A 16020-nucleotide genomic window follows, 5' to 3' on the forward strand; every position below is an offset into this window, starting at 1 on the left:
TACTTTGCAAACAATCCCAAATGAGTGTGTTTTGAAATAACTGTAACACAGAAAATGCGGTGTTTCCATTATTTTGTCAGTTACCTGCTAATTGTACCTCACTGTGTCGATGAGTGCAACACTAACTAAAAACAGATTGATCCAAACCAATCCAGTCTACAGATTTGACTAACTGAGGTGTGTCCCTCAAATACCAGTCAAATCAAATATTGTCTTTCTTTCCATTGTTGTGAGCCAAGCTGCCAAAATGATGACAATTGTGTGTCACATGAGGGCAAAATCAGATCTGGAACAACTTCCATTGCATTGAATATTTGTTTGAGTTTGTACACATCTATGAATGTGGCCTAACTATTCATTGTCAATGAGGCAGCACCTGGAAAGGATCTTTGATGATACCACACTGAAGACTCTCAGCTATCTCCTCTCTAGCTGTTAACAGACACTTCTTCATGTAAGCAAATGTCAGCTGTTTTGTCCAAAGTCAAAGGAGTCATGTTTCTCTGTTCTGTTTTAGGGTGGATTTCCTCTTTTAGGTTAGCCATAAGAAAGTGTGACATGTAAAGTGTAAAATGTGTGTTAAGCCAATACTGCCACACGGGCAATGCTGATTATGCAACAGCTCAGCATTATTTGGCAGCTAAACAAGGTTCTCCCTCTTCTTCGTTGGCAGAGACCATGAAACCTGAATGTTCATCACAACGGGAAATGTGTTGGACTGATACACTGAAGTTGACTCCTCCCCACTGGGGAGGTGTCAACTTCAGGACTGATACACTGATACACAGGACTCATACACTGATACACTTCAGTGTATCAGTCCTGAAGTGATAGTCCCAACACATTAGGACTATCAAACCTGTAGGGTAAGAGCCACACAGCCACACATCCTGTCCCAGCAGCACTGCTTTAGGCCACACTATGGTGTTCTCTATAGGCATGAAATGTCTGGTGACAGCTGTCCTGATCAAATGGATCCTGAGTGAGTATTTAACTTATTGAACTTTGTGTTGCTTTGATCAAAGAGAGGCTGGTAGTTGCCTATGCATTTGTGGGTGTTCCAAGGCTGAGGCGCAAAATAACGGAAGTGAGTTAAGGAAATAGTGGTTATTTCGCAGGAAACACCATGGAAACACACCATAGATGGTCATATCTCCATTATATCACCACAGACGCGCAAATGTATTACAGTTTTTTCTGAATGCTTAAACACTAACAGTGATTCTTGAAGCACTATCTCTGAAACCATTCACACTTGTAGCCAATGCATTTACCAAGTGTTCCAAACTGAATGCAAGTTCTCTGCTTTACACTCAGTTTGTCATTTTATAACACACTTTTTGTAAAACTGTAAACACAACTCCCTGCTTTACACTCGGTTTTCAATTTTCTTCTAGCAACACTGTAAACTTATGGCCATATAGCCTATTTTTTTCTGTTCTGTTCTGTTTCTAGCACAAATGTTTTTGTTTTCTTCTACTGCGCTTTTGTTGTTTGAGGAGTGTTACTGTAGAATAGTGGTTCCCAAACTTTTTAAAGTCCTGTACCCCCTCAAACATTCAACCTCCTGCTGTGTACCCCCTCTATCTCCACAGACGGCCAACTCTCATATTATGTTACATTTTGACATGTTTGTAAGCCTGCTACAAAAAGGAAGTACCATAAAACTTCAATTAATAGCCCAGGCTTTTATTTGCTTCAAACACTGAACTCAACCGGCCTATATTTGGGACAGGCGTCTATATGGGACAGGCCTTTGCTCAGCAAAGATGGGAAATACTATCAAATTGTTTATTTAAACCAGTAGATAGTAGACCAGTGGATATTACTTACTTGTATAAAAATTAGGCTATCGAATAACATATCAATTACGAATCATTCATTTGATCTCGCTCCGAGAGAGAGAGAGAGAGAGAGAGAGAGAGCGGTGGTCGAGCAAGCTAGAAAGTGAATGAAGAGAGGGAGCGGTGGTAGCGAGAGAGAGAGAGAGAGAGAGAGAGAAGCGGTGGTCGAGCGAGCTAGAAAGTGAATGAAGAGAGGGAGCAGTGGTAGCGAGAAAGCCGGTGAATCAGAGAAATAAAACGTTATTTTGATTGTTTCACAGCGGTTACGGTCTAAAGCAGAGAGAGAGAGAGAGAAAGAGAGTTTTGTTCAGCAAATTTGACAACTGACAGCTTGAATTTCAGGTGGTAGCCTACTTTTTTCTCTGTGCTGCCATGGCGATCAACAAATGTGACGGACATTTGAGTGTGTTCTTTTTTTTCCAGCACAAATGTTTTTGTTTTCTTCTACAGCGCTTTTGTTGTTTGAGGGGTGTTACTGTAGAACATTTTGAGAAAAAAAACAAAAAAACTTTTTCCCCTTATTTGTATTGATAGTGTGTTATGTTCGGAATCCACATCCATACTTTACACATTTGGATACCTGTGTGTATGTGTGTTTACTGCGTGTATGACAAAACGTTATTGCAAACTGCTCTGCCCTGCACACAGAAAAAGCAAAAGCCACAAGTGTTTTTCATTTATACTATCAGTGCGTAGTTGGTGCTTCGTGTGCTTATTCAAATGATGGTTTGTGTGTACTGTATTGACGCAAAAACACACTTTTTTAAAAGAGTTTGAAGAGTTTTGCAAGAATTGTTTGCTTTTGCAAGAGATGTATGATGTTTTGCTGGTTTGGTGTAAGGTTTTGTGGTTAGTGTGTAGAGTTTTGCAAAAATAGCCTATAGTTTCAACGATAGTGCCTAAGCAATCAGAAAAACTGTAAATTATCAATTTACCAGTGTCTTCACTGTTGCTGTTGACTAATCCATGATCACTGATGCACGTTTTAAATGCAACACATTGTAGGATGATGATCTATCTGGTTTTGAATTATCACTTGTCTTTTGAAAATTGGGTCTGTTGTTGAATTGCCACAAAAATAAACAAGGGTAGCTACATGTTTAGGCATGTTTATGTATGGCTAGTACGCCTATGTTATTATTGAGAGAGAGAGAGAGAGAGAGAGAGAGATTATAAACTTAAAGATATAAGCTTAAATGGTCTATTTCAGTCCCATCATGTCTACTGGTAGTTAACTTTAAGTATATTTACAAGTTTACCTGTCTAAACTAAACAGTGGGCCAATTTAGTCCTAAAGAGTAATAAAAAAGTACTATACTTATAAGTACACATATAGTTCCTCAAAGGTAGTATACCTTTCATATTGAAGTATATGCATTTTTTAGATAATTTTATCATGCATGTTGCATATTTGATGCGTCTGACTGGAATATTTATTGCAGTTACAGGTGTGCTGTCGGCAGGACAGGGTAAAATCCAGAATGTGTCGGGGAAAGTTGCAGAGACCGTCACTCTCCAGACTGGAGTTAGTGGACTGCAAGGCGACTCTCAGATCCTCTGGTCGGATGACTCAGACAAATCTGTCCTAGTCAACTATAATGAGGGCAAGCTGAAGCTAGACTACGTGGAGAGGTTCAGAGGAAGACTCCAGCTGGACCCAGGGAGCGGATCTCTCACCGTCAAGAACCTCAACATCGACGACACCGGACTTTACCTCGGACAGATCATCAATGGAGCCGGATCAACTCACCGCTTTAATCTGACGGTCTTGGAGAGCGGTAGGAGACTTGTTATCCTTCCTCTTTTCTTTTCTCAGTTCCACATTTTTCTACATTACAGTAATTACAAAAAAAAGTTCCCGCTTTCTCCTGCATTGGCCGCTCTTCTTTCCCCACCAACCTGTCTTCCTTGATCCATGTTTCCAAACAAAATCATTCCAAAGCCGTCCCCTTTTGTCTGTTTGGTAAGGAGACTAAAGGCTTTCAGCTGTGTTTGAAATGATTATTATTTCATTTTAAAAAATATGGAAATATTCTGCTAAGAATTTCTATATATTTCAATATGGTTGCTGCAGAAATGCACAGAATTTGCCATCATTCTGTTTCGAATGTGTTTTTAACAGTTTTTGAAAAATGTGCTGCAAATATATAGTGTTTTGCAGGTGGTGGAGTATGAATGAGAAAAGAGTTCATGGATTTTGGAAAATTGATAAAATTGATATTACCCATACATCCTGTTTGTGCTCAGCTAAATACTGACACTCATTTACAACTGGGCCGACGCTGTGTGTGTGTGTGTGTGTGTGTATGTGTGTGTGTGTGTGTGTGTGTATGTTATATGAGCTCTTCATTCATTGTTGCTGGGTTTGTTTTCATGTTGGTGGCCTGTCTGTTTGGATTTTCTAAAATGCATTGGAGGTCTCAAATTTCTACACAACACTTGAGCTTGCCTCAAGGCAAACCAGTGTGCTCACTATTTGAAAACCTCTGGCTTAGTAAGTGTGTGTATGTGTGTGTGTGTGTGTGTGTGTGTGTGTGTCTTGACTCATGCAGCATGAGCCAAGACCAAGTCCATGAGTCCATGTTTCCCCTCCTGATGTCACAGTCTGTTGTTTCCTGTTGTCTTGTGTCACAGATGCTGATCCTGAACCACCAACCTCTGCAGCTCCACCTAGCACTGCTCCTGCTCCCCGGACTCATCTAGCAGTCAGCCTAACAGTTGTCTGTTTTGCTGTTGCTGTCATAGTGCTGCTGCTGCTCTACTGTGCAGTAAAACATGAGAAAATTGGAGGTTAGTATTAAGAAATTTCTGACCTGTGTATGAAACTAGAAGCTGTTCAGTTTCTCACACCCAGAAGAAAAAGCCAGTTACAGTATTGCTTTTTTTTCATACAGGTTTCCATTAGTCAACACTAGAATTTCACTTTCTATTCTACTTTCACTACAACACTGTGCAGTTTTACTCACAGTTGTACCTGTGTGTGTGTGTGTGTGTGTGTGTGTGTGTGTGTGTGTGCGCGCGTGTTGTATTGTGGGGTTGGGGGAGTTGTGACTACAGTTATCAATATTAATAATATGTGTTATCATATTCTTTCCGAATACATATGACATTTTGGGTCCCAGATGAATGTTAGTAATTTTAATGATTTTTGAAAAAAGAATTCAAAGACATCAAATTTTGACTACTATTGAAGGCATGATAAATAGAAATGATTAAGAAAATGCTATTAGACAGATGTACTCACATGTCTTGAGTGGTTGATTTCATCTTTCTACATCCAACAGAAAGACTCCTGTGGTAGTTTTCCCTAACATACTAAATTTAGGCATTAGTCATGAATGGTCGAAGTTTACAGTTTTTTCTGATTGTTTAGGCACTATCTTTGAAACTATAGGCTATTTTTGCAAAACTCTACACATTAACCACAAAACCTTACACCAAACCAGCAAAATATTATTCTTGCAAAACTCCTCAAACTCTTTTAAAAAAGTGTGTTTTTGCATCAATACAGTTCACACAAACCATCATTTGAATAAGCACACAAAGCACCAACTACACACTGATAGTATAAATGAAAAACACTTGTGGCTTTTGCTTTTTCTGTGTGCAGGGCAGAGCAGTTTGCAATAAAGTCGTGTCATACATGTAGTAAACACACATACACACAGGTATCCAAATGTGTAAAGTAACACACATATCAATAAGTACATATCAATCAGTAACACACGTATCAATACAAATAAGGGGAAAAGGTTTTGGGGTTTTTTTTCTCAAAATGTTCTACAGTAACACTCCTCAAACAACAAAAGCGCAGTAGAAGTAAACAAAAACATTTGTGCTAGAAAAAAAAGAACAGAAAAAATAGGCTAAATATCACCTTCTTTGTGGGTCTGGCCATAAGTTTACAGTGTTGCTAGAAGTGTGTTACTGTATTATGTAAATTGCAAACTGAGTGTAAAGCAGTGAGTTGTGTTTACAGTTTTGCAAAAAGTGTGTTATAAAATGACAAACTGAGTGTAAAGCAGAGAATGTGCGTTCAGTTTGGCACACTTGGTAAATGCATTGGCTACAAGTGTTACTGTAATCTGTATTTTTCATTGGGAGACCTGTGCAGAGCTATAAAGAAAGGGGGAAGAACAGCTCCTGGAAAGGATGGCATAAGTTATGAGATCTTTAAGAGATTAGGTGATCCAGTGTTACGTGAAATACTGGCTCTTATGAATAATATATGGAAAGAAGGAACTCTTCCCACATCCTGGAAGCAAGCAGTGGTGGTCCCAATGGGAAAGATACCGCGCAGCCAGGGTCATACAGACCTATTGCTCTGACAGCAATGTAAAATAATGGAAAGAATGGCCACTGATAGATTGGTCTATAAACTGGAGAAGGAGGGATGGTTTACTCCAATACAAAGTGGGTTTCGCAGAGGGAGGAATACCATGGACTCGGTGCTCTCCTTTAACGCTGAGATAAAGAAAGCCCGGTACTATTTAACGTAATGATTAATGATATCTTTCAAGGCGTTGGGGCTGGTTTTGGTCTCTCCTTGTTTGCGGATGATGGAGCAATCTGGAAAAGAGGTAGAAATATTAAGCACACAACTGAGAGAATGCAGGAAGCTCTAAATAAAATAGTTGATTGGAGAGGCAAGTGGGGATTTAAGATATCAGTAGAAAAAACAAGGTATGTCATATTTGGTAATAAGAAAACTGAATGTCAGGGTCTATGTGTGTATGGACAAGCAATTGAGAGGGTAAAAGAAGTTAAATTCATTGTTGTACCACCGTGGATTTTACCCACGCCAGAAATAGACTTCAGTGTCTTAGAAACAATAAGAAAACATGATAATACTGCTTATGGTGACATAGTGTGGGAAAGGCTAAAGAACAACTGGGAACATTATCCCCAAATGTATACAGATGGGGCCCAAGACCCCAAAACTGGAAAATCTGGATTTGCCTTTTGCATTCCAGATTTGGAAATTATAAAATACAAAAGACTGTCCGAGGGGGTTTCAGTCTTTACAACAGAACTAATGGCTATAATATGGGCATTACAGTGGATTGAGGAGGTGAAGCCGAGGCGAGCGGTCATATGTTCAGATTCGGCTTCAGTTCTGATGACACTTAGGGAAGGCAAGCTGGGAGTCCGGTCAGACCTCGTGGTGGAGCCGTTGATTCCTACTCAGTACGCCTTTAACATGGTTCCTACGATAAAAGTTTGGGCTCTGGCATGACACCCAGAAGAAGCTGGTCTTCAAAATGAAGCTTTTAATTTCAGCAGCAGTGCTAACATCTGCTTGTTGCTCATGTTGTCCCTCTCTGCACAGGAAACTGTCTCTCTTCTGCCAGCAGAACCAACCGTCCAGGAGACAGGGGAGTGGTCTGATGTCAGAGTTTGACCCTCTGCTTCATACCCTCTGACCTCACTTTCCTATGGAGATGAAGCACAGACCAACTATGGATTAAGGTGGAGTCCATCTTACAAATGATTCCTGCTGTTTACTTGTTTTAGGCTATTTTACTGTAATGTGAGATTTGCACAAAATATTCTTACAAACAAACTTACAAACTTCAGGGCTTTGTGCAGTATGTGGCTGCTGTTATACAGTATCCTTAACAGACTGAAGAAGGCAGACTTATTGTCCAGTTATAAACTGTGATAAACCAGGAATGTTGTTTGTCTGGAAGAAATGAAGTCACAATGTGATGTCAAATCTCACCCTATGTAAATAGTTATATACTGAGAGTTCCAGTAATTGTAGTAGCCTAAATGTAAATGTGTAGAAAGATATTGGAGTTTGGTGGGACATAACATGCTGGTTGCTCACTTATTTATTTGTTTTTTCATCTCTATTTGTGTTTATATTTTGCTACATATAGCCTGATACCATGTCTAGAGATACTTTGCAGTTGCATCACAAATCTCCACATCTGGCATCATCATGGAGGTGCACCAGAGAATGAATTGTGTATAAATAATGTCTAAATATACAACCAGACTAGAAAAAGAGAGATAATATTAGATTGTTGTGGTTTGGAGTAGAGCCATTCGGTAATGTGGAAGAGAAAACTCTGAGTTCTAATTATTACTGTGACACAGTAAACTCTCGCTTATCAGTAAACTTACTCTTGTCTTTAACCCTGAGGTCCTCCAATATGGCCGCCAAGGGCTCATAACGTCATCTGAAAGCTCTATGTTGAGATTTTATTCCTGGCATACGACACAAAAAACAAGTTGGCTTAGGAGGATTTTTATGTATTTTTTTCAGTTTTATGTGAAGCACATTGAATTTGCCTTGTGTATGAAATGTGCTATATAAATAAAGGTTGCCTTGCCTTGCCTAAAAGGAGTGTTCACTGTGCTTTTTACTCTCACAAAACTAGTTGTTGTAGAAAAGTATTGTATTTGTAGAAAACATTACATTTATCTATCAGTCAAATCTATCAATCATGCAAAGATGCTTACTAGTTGTTAGGCTATTGCTTTGCTAAGTGGCTAATCTAACAAAACAAAAAAGTTAGGTACAACTAGATTGAGCTAGCAAAGCTGTATCCCTGTGTCCACTGTTTCCCTATCAGATTTGGAATTTATTTATTTGCCCAATGCTATGAAAAAAACACTCTTCATCTTGAGGCCGTCCCTGCAAGCTCTATGGTGGCTCTGCATTCTTGTGCATGGCTGTGTACCAGCAACATGTATAAAGGTTGGTGGTTGGTGAATCCTCTGCAGGTCACCTCAATGGGCACATATCACACTCACCACCAAGTTTTCATCTTTGGCTCTCTTCCTCCTGTTGGCCCTCTCTCCATCTGATCTTAACAGTCAATCAGCTCCAGCAAGACCAAGTGTCTCCATGTTTCAGGCTGCAACACTTGCTGACCTAAATGTGGTGACTGTGATGATTTGTGGAAATGTGAGCCTCCTCCAAAGGGCAACCTTTAACTGCTAGACTTATGCTATTCAGTTAAAATCACGTTATGATGGTGATTTCACCTGTGCTTAACAGAGTAACTTTCCATGTGCAACCTCATATTTTTAATTATTTTTCAACTTATAGAGTCTGAAATACTACCTTTCCCAGAATGCACCTACAAAGTATTACTGGAACTTGCACACTTTGTACTACTAGATATTATTTCCTATTTATATCTGAATGTTGCCTACCAATACAAGGGACAGCTATGGGCGGTAGTATGGCCTATTTGTGGGTAAATTGGAGGAACCAATGATCTGTATGATCTATAAATTCTAAATTTAAACACTTTGTTAAGATTTTGGTTACATTTACAGATTATATGTTTTTCTTTTGGACATTTGGGAGTCAGTTCATATGTTCATTGTTGACTGATGACTGCTGTTTGGTTCCAAGTTGAGCATTGAGGAAGTGAATATGATGTGTCAGCTCTTAAGTAGTGTTAAAATTAAATCTGATATCTTTCTTTAATAAAGGTGAAAGAAAGTATAAACCTGCAACTTATAGTGTAACATAAAGCTGTTTAAAAGCAACACAACTCAAATATCAGCTGCTGAAATTGAATGACTGTAATTGTTACAACATAAAAGCTTGGGACTTACATTATTGAGCTTATATTGAGAGTGAAGCACTGTACTTTGTACGTGTATGAAAAACTTAAGATGGATTGTGTTTAATGAAGAGCAGAAACCCCGAGTGAGAAGGACTTTCCCATGAATGACTTCCAGGTTTCATCCACTGTTCAGTTAAGACTTTACTTTCAGGGATCATTTCTATAGTTTCTGACTGGAGAAATGTGTTTCTAAAGTGTTTGGTCTCACTAACCACCATGATGAGTGGTGATGTTTTCTTCTGACAGTGAAGTGGACAGTGAATAATGATTCAGTTCATATGTTCACTGTCATTGATGACTGTTCTTTGCTTCCTAGTGGAGCATTGAGGAAGGGAATATGATCTGAGTGGTTATGTACAGTGACACAGAAGAGATCCCAGGTACAATGAGCAGAAAAAGATTGACTCTAAACCATTTGTGTGTAAGATGTTGTAACTGTAAGAAAATTCAAAGCAGCACACAAATCCAATAACTAGAATACAAACTTCTGAAATGTTGATAAATCAAAATAGCTTCAGTAAGTTGTACTTCAACTATACTGAAAATCTTCAGTAATTGTGTTGACATTATAGTTGGATGATGCTTTGAATGAATGAGTGCCATCAGAAACATACAGTAGTCAAACTGAAGACTGGAACAATGTGAAAATGATTTAGTTCATTAATTCACCGTCTTTAACGACTGTTCTTTGCTTTCTGGTGGAGCATCGAGGGAAACACTGTGATCAGACTGGTTACCTCCTGTTAATATTTAAGGGAAATGAAGCAAATATAAAATAAGCTGGAGCTGCTGAGAGTAAAGTATACAGATACTAACTTCTAAAATAAACTGCTGTAGCTTTGGCGCAAAGAGTCAGAGTCTAGTCAGGAGCAGGCAAAGAAACTCTATACTGACAATATAAATCATTCTATATAAAGATACTGATGACTGAATTGGAACAACTGACAGTCTGCTGTTTGACTGTTTGATGATGCAGAGCAGGCAGTTCAACACTGATCCATTCAGAGCTTCATCAACTATAATGTCAACTCAAGTGCTGACAAGTTAGAGAGTTCAAATCCTGCTGCACTAGTTAGCACTTTATATTGATCACATTAGGTGGGATGATGTCACAAATTTGATTGCTTATATACTGGATAGGTTATACATTTTTTTTTTTAGTGTTGGATTGACTTCAACTAAAGAATGCATTTTCTAAAGAGCTTCTAACCAATTTGTTTTCCACATCACTAAAAGTAGCCACTCAGATCATGTTTCCTTCCTCAATGCTCCACTAGAAAGCAAAGAAAAGTCATCAATGACAGTGAACTGAATCATTATTCACTGTCCACTTCACTGTCAGAAGGAAACATCACCACTCATCATGGTGGTTAGTGAGACCAAACACTTTAGAAACACATTTCTCCAGTCAGAAACTATAGAAATGATCCCTGAAAGTAAAGTCTTAACTGAACAGTGGGTGAAACCTGGAAGTCATTCATGGGAAAGTCCTTCTCACTCGGGGTTTCTGCTCTTCATTAAACACCAGCAATCTGAGGGTGGTGCATGGTAAACACAAAGTTGATTTGGATTGACCGATCTAAAAATCCACCCGAGGGAAGCATTGGACTGGAACGAAGGAAGGAAGAGTCATTATGTACGGACAACCAATAAACACAATACAACTGAGGTGATGAAATAATACCAGCGCTTTTCGGTAGAAAGACAGCTTTCTACTTACACTACAACAAGAAACAAAATACCGCTGTCCTGTCACCACTAAGTCCTTTACCATCCTACAACTGTCCTATATGTGTTAAAAGGATATGTCACCCTTCCTTCCTCTGGCTATTTCTCATGCTAGTAAAGACAAACACAAAGAAGTGTACGCTGTAAAAACTCATAGTGCAATTTAGTGAAATCAACTCATCTTTATCCATTAACACAATGTATATAGATGTGTTTGTCAATTTCAACTTAAAAGTGCTAATTATGAGCTTCATGACTTAAAAGCATGAGTTCACATCTTGTGACTTAAAATTGTGAGTTGAAAGAACAGCTTATAAAGCATTCACTGAACTCAACACTGTTAGTTTATTAGCAGACTTCCCAGGATGCATTGCATTCAGTTTAACTCTCCAGAAACTCTTCCTTCTTTTGGTTTGAATGAAGTTACAGGATAGAGACGTGTTATGTATGTATGTTTGGTGAATCATAGGTCAATTTCTGATAAAAAGAAAATAAACAAATACAAAACCATGATAAAATCTACTATCTATCTTATCTATATATCTGGGAATTCACGATCAAGTTAGTTTCTCTCTGATGCACATGGCAAGTACAGTCCACTATAAGTTAAGTGTATTGTAGCTGTGTACTATATGCTGAACTGTGTATTAATCATGTGATACCAGAGGAATTCAAACTTAAACCTAGCAAATCATGTGAAAAAATAAATAACACTGGATTTCAGTTCATGCATTCAACGTGGAAACACAGATCAGCATGACTAGACATTTGTTGATTGAACTTATTGTCTTAAGTTCACTCAGTTAGCTTTTCTACATTAGAACAACTAATTAATGATCTTTGACCTAACTGTTCAGTACTACTTCAGTCAACTCACAATTTTAAGGCAGCACGGACACTAACTTTTTTTAAGTTGAAACAATAAGTTTTCGTTTACAGTGTATGCATGTAACATGCTAACGTGTGTTGTAAACTGAATGTAAGCTAACAGCAGTGAAGTTTGCTAGCAAAAGGGGAATTAGCCAAACTTGAACTTGAATTTGCCATCCAGTTGGTCTCAACTTGCCAGCTAACACGGTTAGTGTTAACTTTCACTGAGTCACAGATAATGTTTATAGAGGACTGTGGAATGTGAAGAATACAGTCCACTAAAATTAATATGTAGTAGACTTAGCATATTCTTGCTGCCATGTAGCCAGACCAGGGAGCTAGCAGATGGCCTTCAGTGTAAGAGTGGCTTTATGCTGCCATGCAGTGGTTGCTGCATTACATCTAGCATGAGTAGAGCAGATTTCTGCGAGAGTCGACCTAGCTGGGAAAATGTTTATTACTGATCAGTTAGCTCAAATAACCTCAATATGCCACTATCATTTCATTTGTACAGTAGGCTAGTTACTTAAAATCAAACAAAGCTCAAGTTGGTTTCTGAGCTTCTTATTCAGGAGTTAAGGGAAAATTCAAGGGTAAAGCTGAATCTGTATCTGTATATAACATCCAAATTATGTTATAGGCCTATGAAGCCACCATGATATTATTAATGTGTTCAAAGTGGGGGGAAGGATTTGGTGAGACTGAAGCAAAGAAAAACGAGATTAAAGAAAAAAAGGTTTCCTGAGAGGGAAAGGATTTCTGATTGTATCTCTTAACCACTTCTTTGTTCGAACTGAGACGTCTTTGTCACCTCTATGATTCACCACCGTCTGTTTTCATTTTTCTGTGGACGCCCCCTTTCTCCACACAGACTCTTATGTGTACAGTATTTGCCTTATCTTGTCTTGTTGAGATTTCTCATCTGTCCTCATAGCCATTCACCTGTAGGAATCTTGTTCATGCGTTGCTGAGTCCCCTTTCGTGGACTTTGCTCACATTTAAACCCACTGCCTCATGTTTGTGATAATGCTAATGCTAATGTTATGCTAATTCTAATGAAGTTGCACAGGCTGCAGTCAGAAAGGTCAGGGTAGAAATTGTTGTTATCAAGGAGGAGGCTTCAATTTTCTTTAAATAAACTTTATTTTTCAAATACATTTGTATGCACATTAAAAACATATTTGTGATTTGAACCCAGCACCAGAAGATGTGTGACAGTTATGCAGCATAAGCTTTTGACCACAAAGGAAATTGAGACTTTATTTCTCTCAACTTTCCACTTTTATCACTGTGTCTTCATTAACTAACCAAGTTTACCAATATTATCTTGCTGGAAATTGATTCTGGTGTAAAAACTCATCTATTCTTTTCTCCCTCGTGTCAAAAGTTCTTTATCCCAAACAATAAATGAGGATGTTGTGTTCCTGCTGGTCCAAAGATCAACAGTAGCCATTTTGGATGAAAACACCAGACGTTATCCTCTGCTAGAAGACCACACTGGCTTCCTCAATGAATATTTCACCGTAACTCCCTCTGAGATGTGACGCCTACTGCAGTACCAAGGGTCAAACCTGCATTTTGAACCTATACAAGCTTTATCTCCCCAAAGAGAGAGGTGTAATAAACTACTTTGTAAGTGATGCAGAAGAACCACAGTTTGAAATGTGCAGCTGTGATGCCTCAAACCCTTATTGTAATTTTTCAGGAGAAATATCATGTTAGTTTGACTTTTTATGTTTAGCAAAGCTGTATGAATATGAGCAAAAAATGATCTTAACTCTAATGGAAATAGAAGGGAACTTTAATAGTTTAATATATGCTGAATATGTGTGTGTTTGGTCTGATTCCAATAAACATATGCAACTAAAGTTCCTCTTTTCTATGATGCAACTGCAACATCTGTAGACATGTGATCAGGCTATAAGCAAAATATAATCAAAAATAGAGATGAGAAAAAACAAACTGAAAAATATGCACAGATGAGAGTGATATATATAATGTGTTGTATGGAGCTGAAAGCTGCGGCGATGAGCGTCAACCTCAACCAGCATGTCATGTCCCACCACACTTCAATAGCTTTCTACACATAAAAAAACTCTCTATTAAGAATACTGGCTAACAGCAGCCACATACCGCACAAAGCCCTTTAGTTTGTACCTATAAAGTACATTTAGTGCAAATCTCACAAACAAATAAACAGCAGGAACCATTTGATGGACTCTACTGAAGGCTCCATAGAGAAGTGAGGTCAGAGGGTATAAGAGGGTCAAACTCTGACATCAGACCACTCCGCTGTCTCCTGGATGGTTGGTTTTGCTCGCAGAAGAGAGACAGTTCCCTGTGCAGAGAGAGAAAACATGAACAACAAGCAGATGTTAGCACATGTGATGAAAACATAATCTGTTTGTCATATTCTGTGTTAATCTTAGAGCAAATCAGAAATCTCTTTACTAACCTCCAATTTTCTTATGTTTTACTGCAGAGCAGCAGCAGCACTATGCCAACAAGAAAACAGCCGACTCCCAGGCCGACTGCTAGATGAGGCCGGGGAGCAGCAGCAGTGCTAGGTGGGGCTGCAGAGGTTGGTGGTTCAGGATCAGCATCTGTGAAACAAGACAAGAAGAAACAACAGACTGTGAGATCAGGAGGGGAATGGACTCTCTATTCTTATAAATGATAATTGAATAAATTAGGATTATATGATCATGCTCAACCGATAATTCCAACACTTGGACATATTAACTTGGAAAAAAATGGAAAAATGGAAATGAGCAAGAAGAGGTATGGATTCAAACTTTAACAGGATGTGCAAAATAGTGGCGGTAGTATCGTATGCAGCGTGTCAGTTGACTTGCAGCTTTAAAGGTCATATTGTTCTTTGGGTAAACTGTTGCTTTAAGAATTCAGGTCTCCTACTCACCTGAGACATTTAGATTAAAACTACGATCGTGTCTTTTTGACGATCCATCAATGATCTGCACATGGTAAACTCCGGTGTCGTTGATGTTGAGGTTCTTGATGGTGAGAGATCCGCTCCCTGGGTCCAGCTGGAGACTTCCTCTGAACCTCTCAGTGTAGTTTAGATTCAGGTCTCCCTCATAATCGTTGGCTAGGACAGATTTGTCATCATCCGACCAGGTGACCTGATAGTCGCCTTGCAGTCCACTAACTCCAGTCTGGAGAGTGAGGCTCTCTCCAACCTTCCCCGACACATTCTGGATTTCACTCTCTCCCTCTGACTGCACAGCTGTAACTGCAAAAATATATATTTAAAAAAAAAAGTCAGATGTATACACACACACACACACACACTGTAGAATAGAGCCATACTATTGAGAGGCTCAATCTCCTTTGAACTGATCCTAGAGATAGATTCTACACACACACACACACACAGAGCATCCTACTAACTCCATGTAAACTGTCCACCTAGCACATAGACTAATAATTTCACCTGACTTTGTTGCACATCTAAGTGACAAGTTAGTTGTGCTTAACTGTTTGATATGGTACAAACTACCTCTCTTTTAATCAAACAAAGGCAATGTAATCTCAATATGGAAGACCACTAAGTTAGTTAAATACTCACTCAGGATCCATTTGATCAGTGCAGCTGTCACCAGCCATTTCATCCCCATAGAGAGCATCATAAAGAGACTGGCTAGCTTCACAAGTTAAAGAGAACAGCAGACAAGAAGTTGAAGTGGTGCTGGAGTGTCAGGCTGGCTCTTTATAAATGATGATCGGGGGGGGGGTTAGTCACGCCCACTGCTGTGAGCTGCCTGGCTGCCTGGGGGCTGCCTGCTAGCCTGGGACCATGACTAACCAGTGGGCGTGACTAACTTCAGCCATTGCGAGCTGCCTGGCTGCCTGGCCACAGCAGTCGGCATGACTAACCGCCCCCCCCCCCCGGCTTGCAGCCAGGCAGCTCGCAGACTAACCAGACTAACCAGTGGGCATGACTAACCAGGCTCGCTTCAGCCAGGCTC

The 16020-nt window shown here is 39.2% G+C and overlaps 1 protein-coding gene and 2 non-coding genes across 3 annotated transcripts; 2 read left to right on the forward strand and 1 right to left on the reverse strand.

Moving 5' to 3' along the window:
- Positions 1–3240: 3240 nt before the first annotated feature.
- On the forward strand, positions 3241–8185 carry LOC139667635 (CD48 antigen-like). Its single transcript, XM_071547130.1, has 3 exons — positions 3241–3622; positions 4479–4634; positions 7174–8185. Exons 1-3 carry the CDS (start codon positions 3241–3243, stop codon positions 7230–7232), a joined length of 597 nt encoding a protein of 198 aa, XP_071403231.1. The 3' UTR covers positions 7233–8185.
- Positions 8186–9568: 1383 nt separating this feature from the next.
- Positions 9569–9784, forward strand: LOC139667640 (small nucleolar RNA U3). The gene has a single exon (XR_011696947.1). It is a non-coding gene; the product is annotated as a small nucleolar RNA U3 (small nucleolar RNA).
- An 887-nt stretch (positions 9785–10671) lies between these two features.
- On the reverse strand, positions 10672–10879 carry LOC139667637 (small nucleolar RNA U3). The gene has a single exon (XR_011696944.1). It is a non-coding gene; the product is annotated as a small nucleolar RNA U3 (small nucleolar RNA).
- Between the last annotated feature and the right edge of the window lie 5141 nt (positions 10880–16020).

This window comes from Centroberyx affinis, unplaced genomic scaffold (genome assembly GCF_046629955.1).
Source record: "Centroberyx affinis isolate AG114_WGS23_722 - 3 ecotype Tasmania unplaced genomic scaffold, CSIRO-AGI_Caff_v1 ptg005681l_1, whole genome shotgun sequence".
Classification (NCBI taxonomy): Eukaryota; Metazoa; Chordata; class Actinopteri; order Beryciformes; family Berycidae; genus Centroberyx; species Centroberyx affinis.

Coding starts and splice junctions, on each gene's coding strand:
- LOC139667635 (XM_071547130.1), top strand. CDS start 3,241: ATGCATGTTGCATATTTGATGCGTCTGACTGGAATATTTATTGCAGTT. Junction 3,623..4,478: donor TCTGACGGTCTTGGAGAGCG/GTAGGAGACTTG, acceptor CTTGTGTCACAG/ATGCTGATCCTGAACCACCA. Junction 4,635..7,173: donor AAAACATGAGAAAATTGGAG/GTTAGTATTAAG, acceptor CTCTCTGCACAG/GAAACTGTCTCTCTTCTGCC.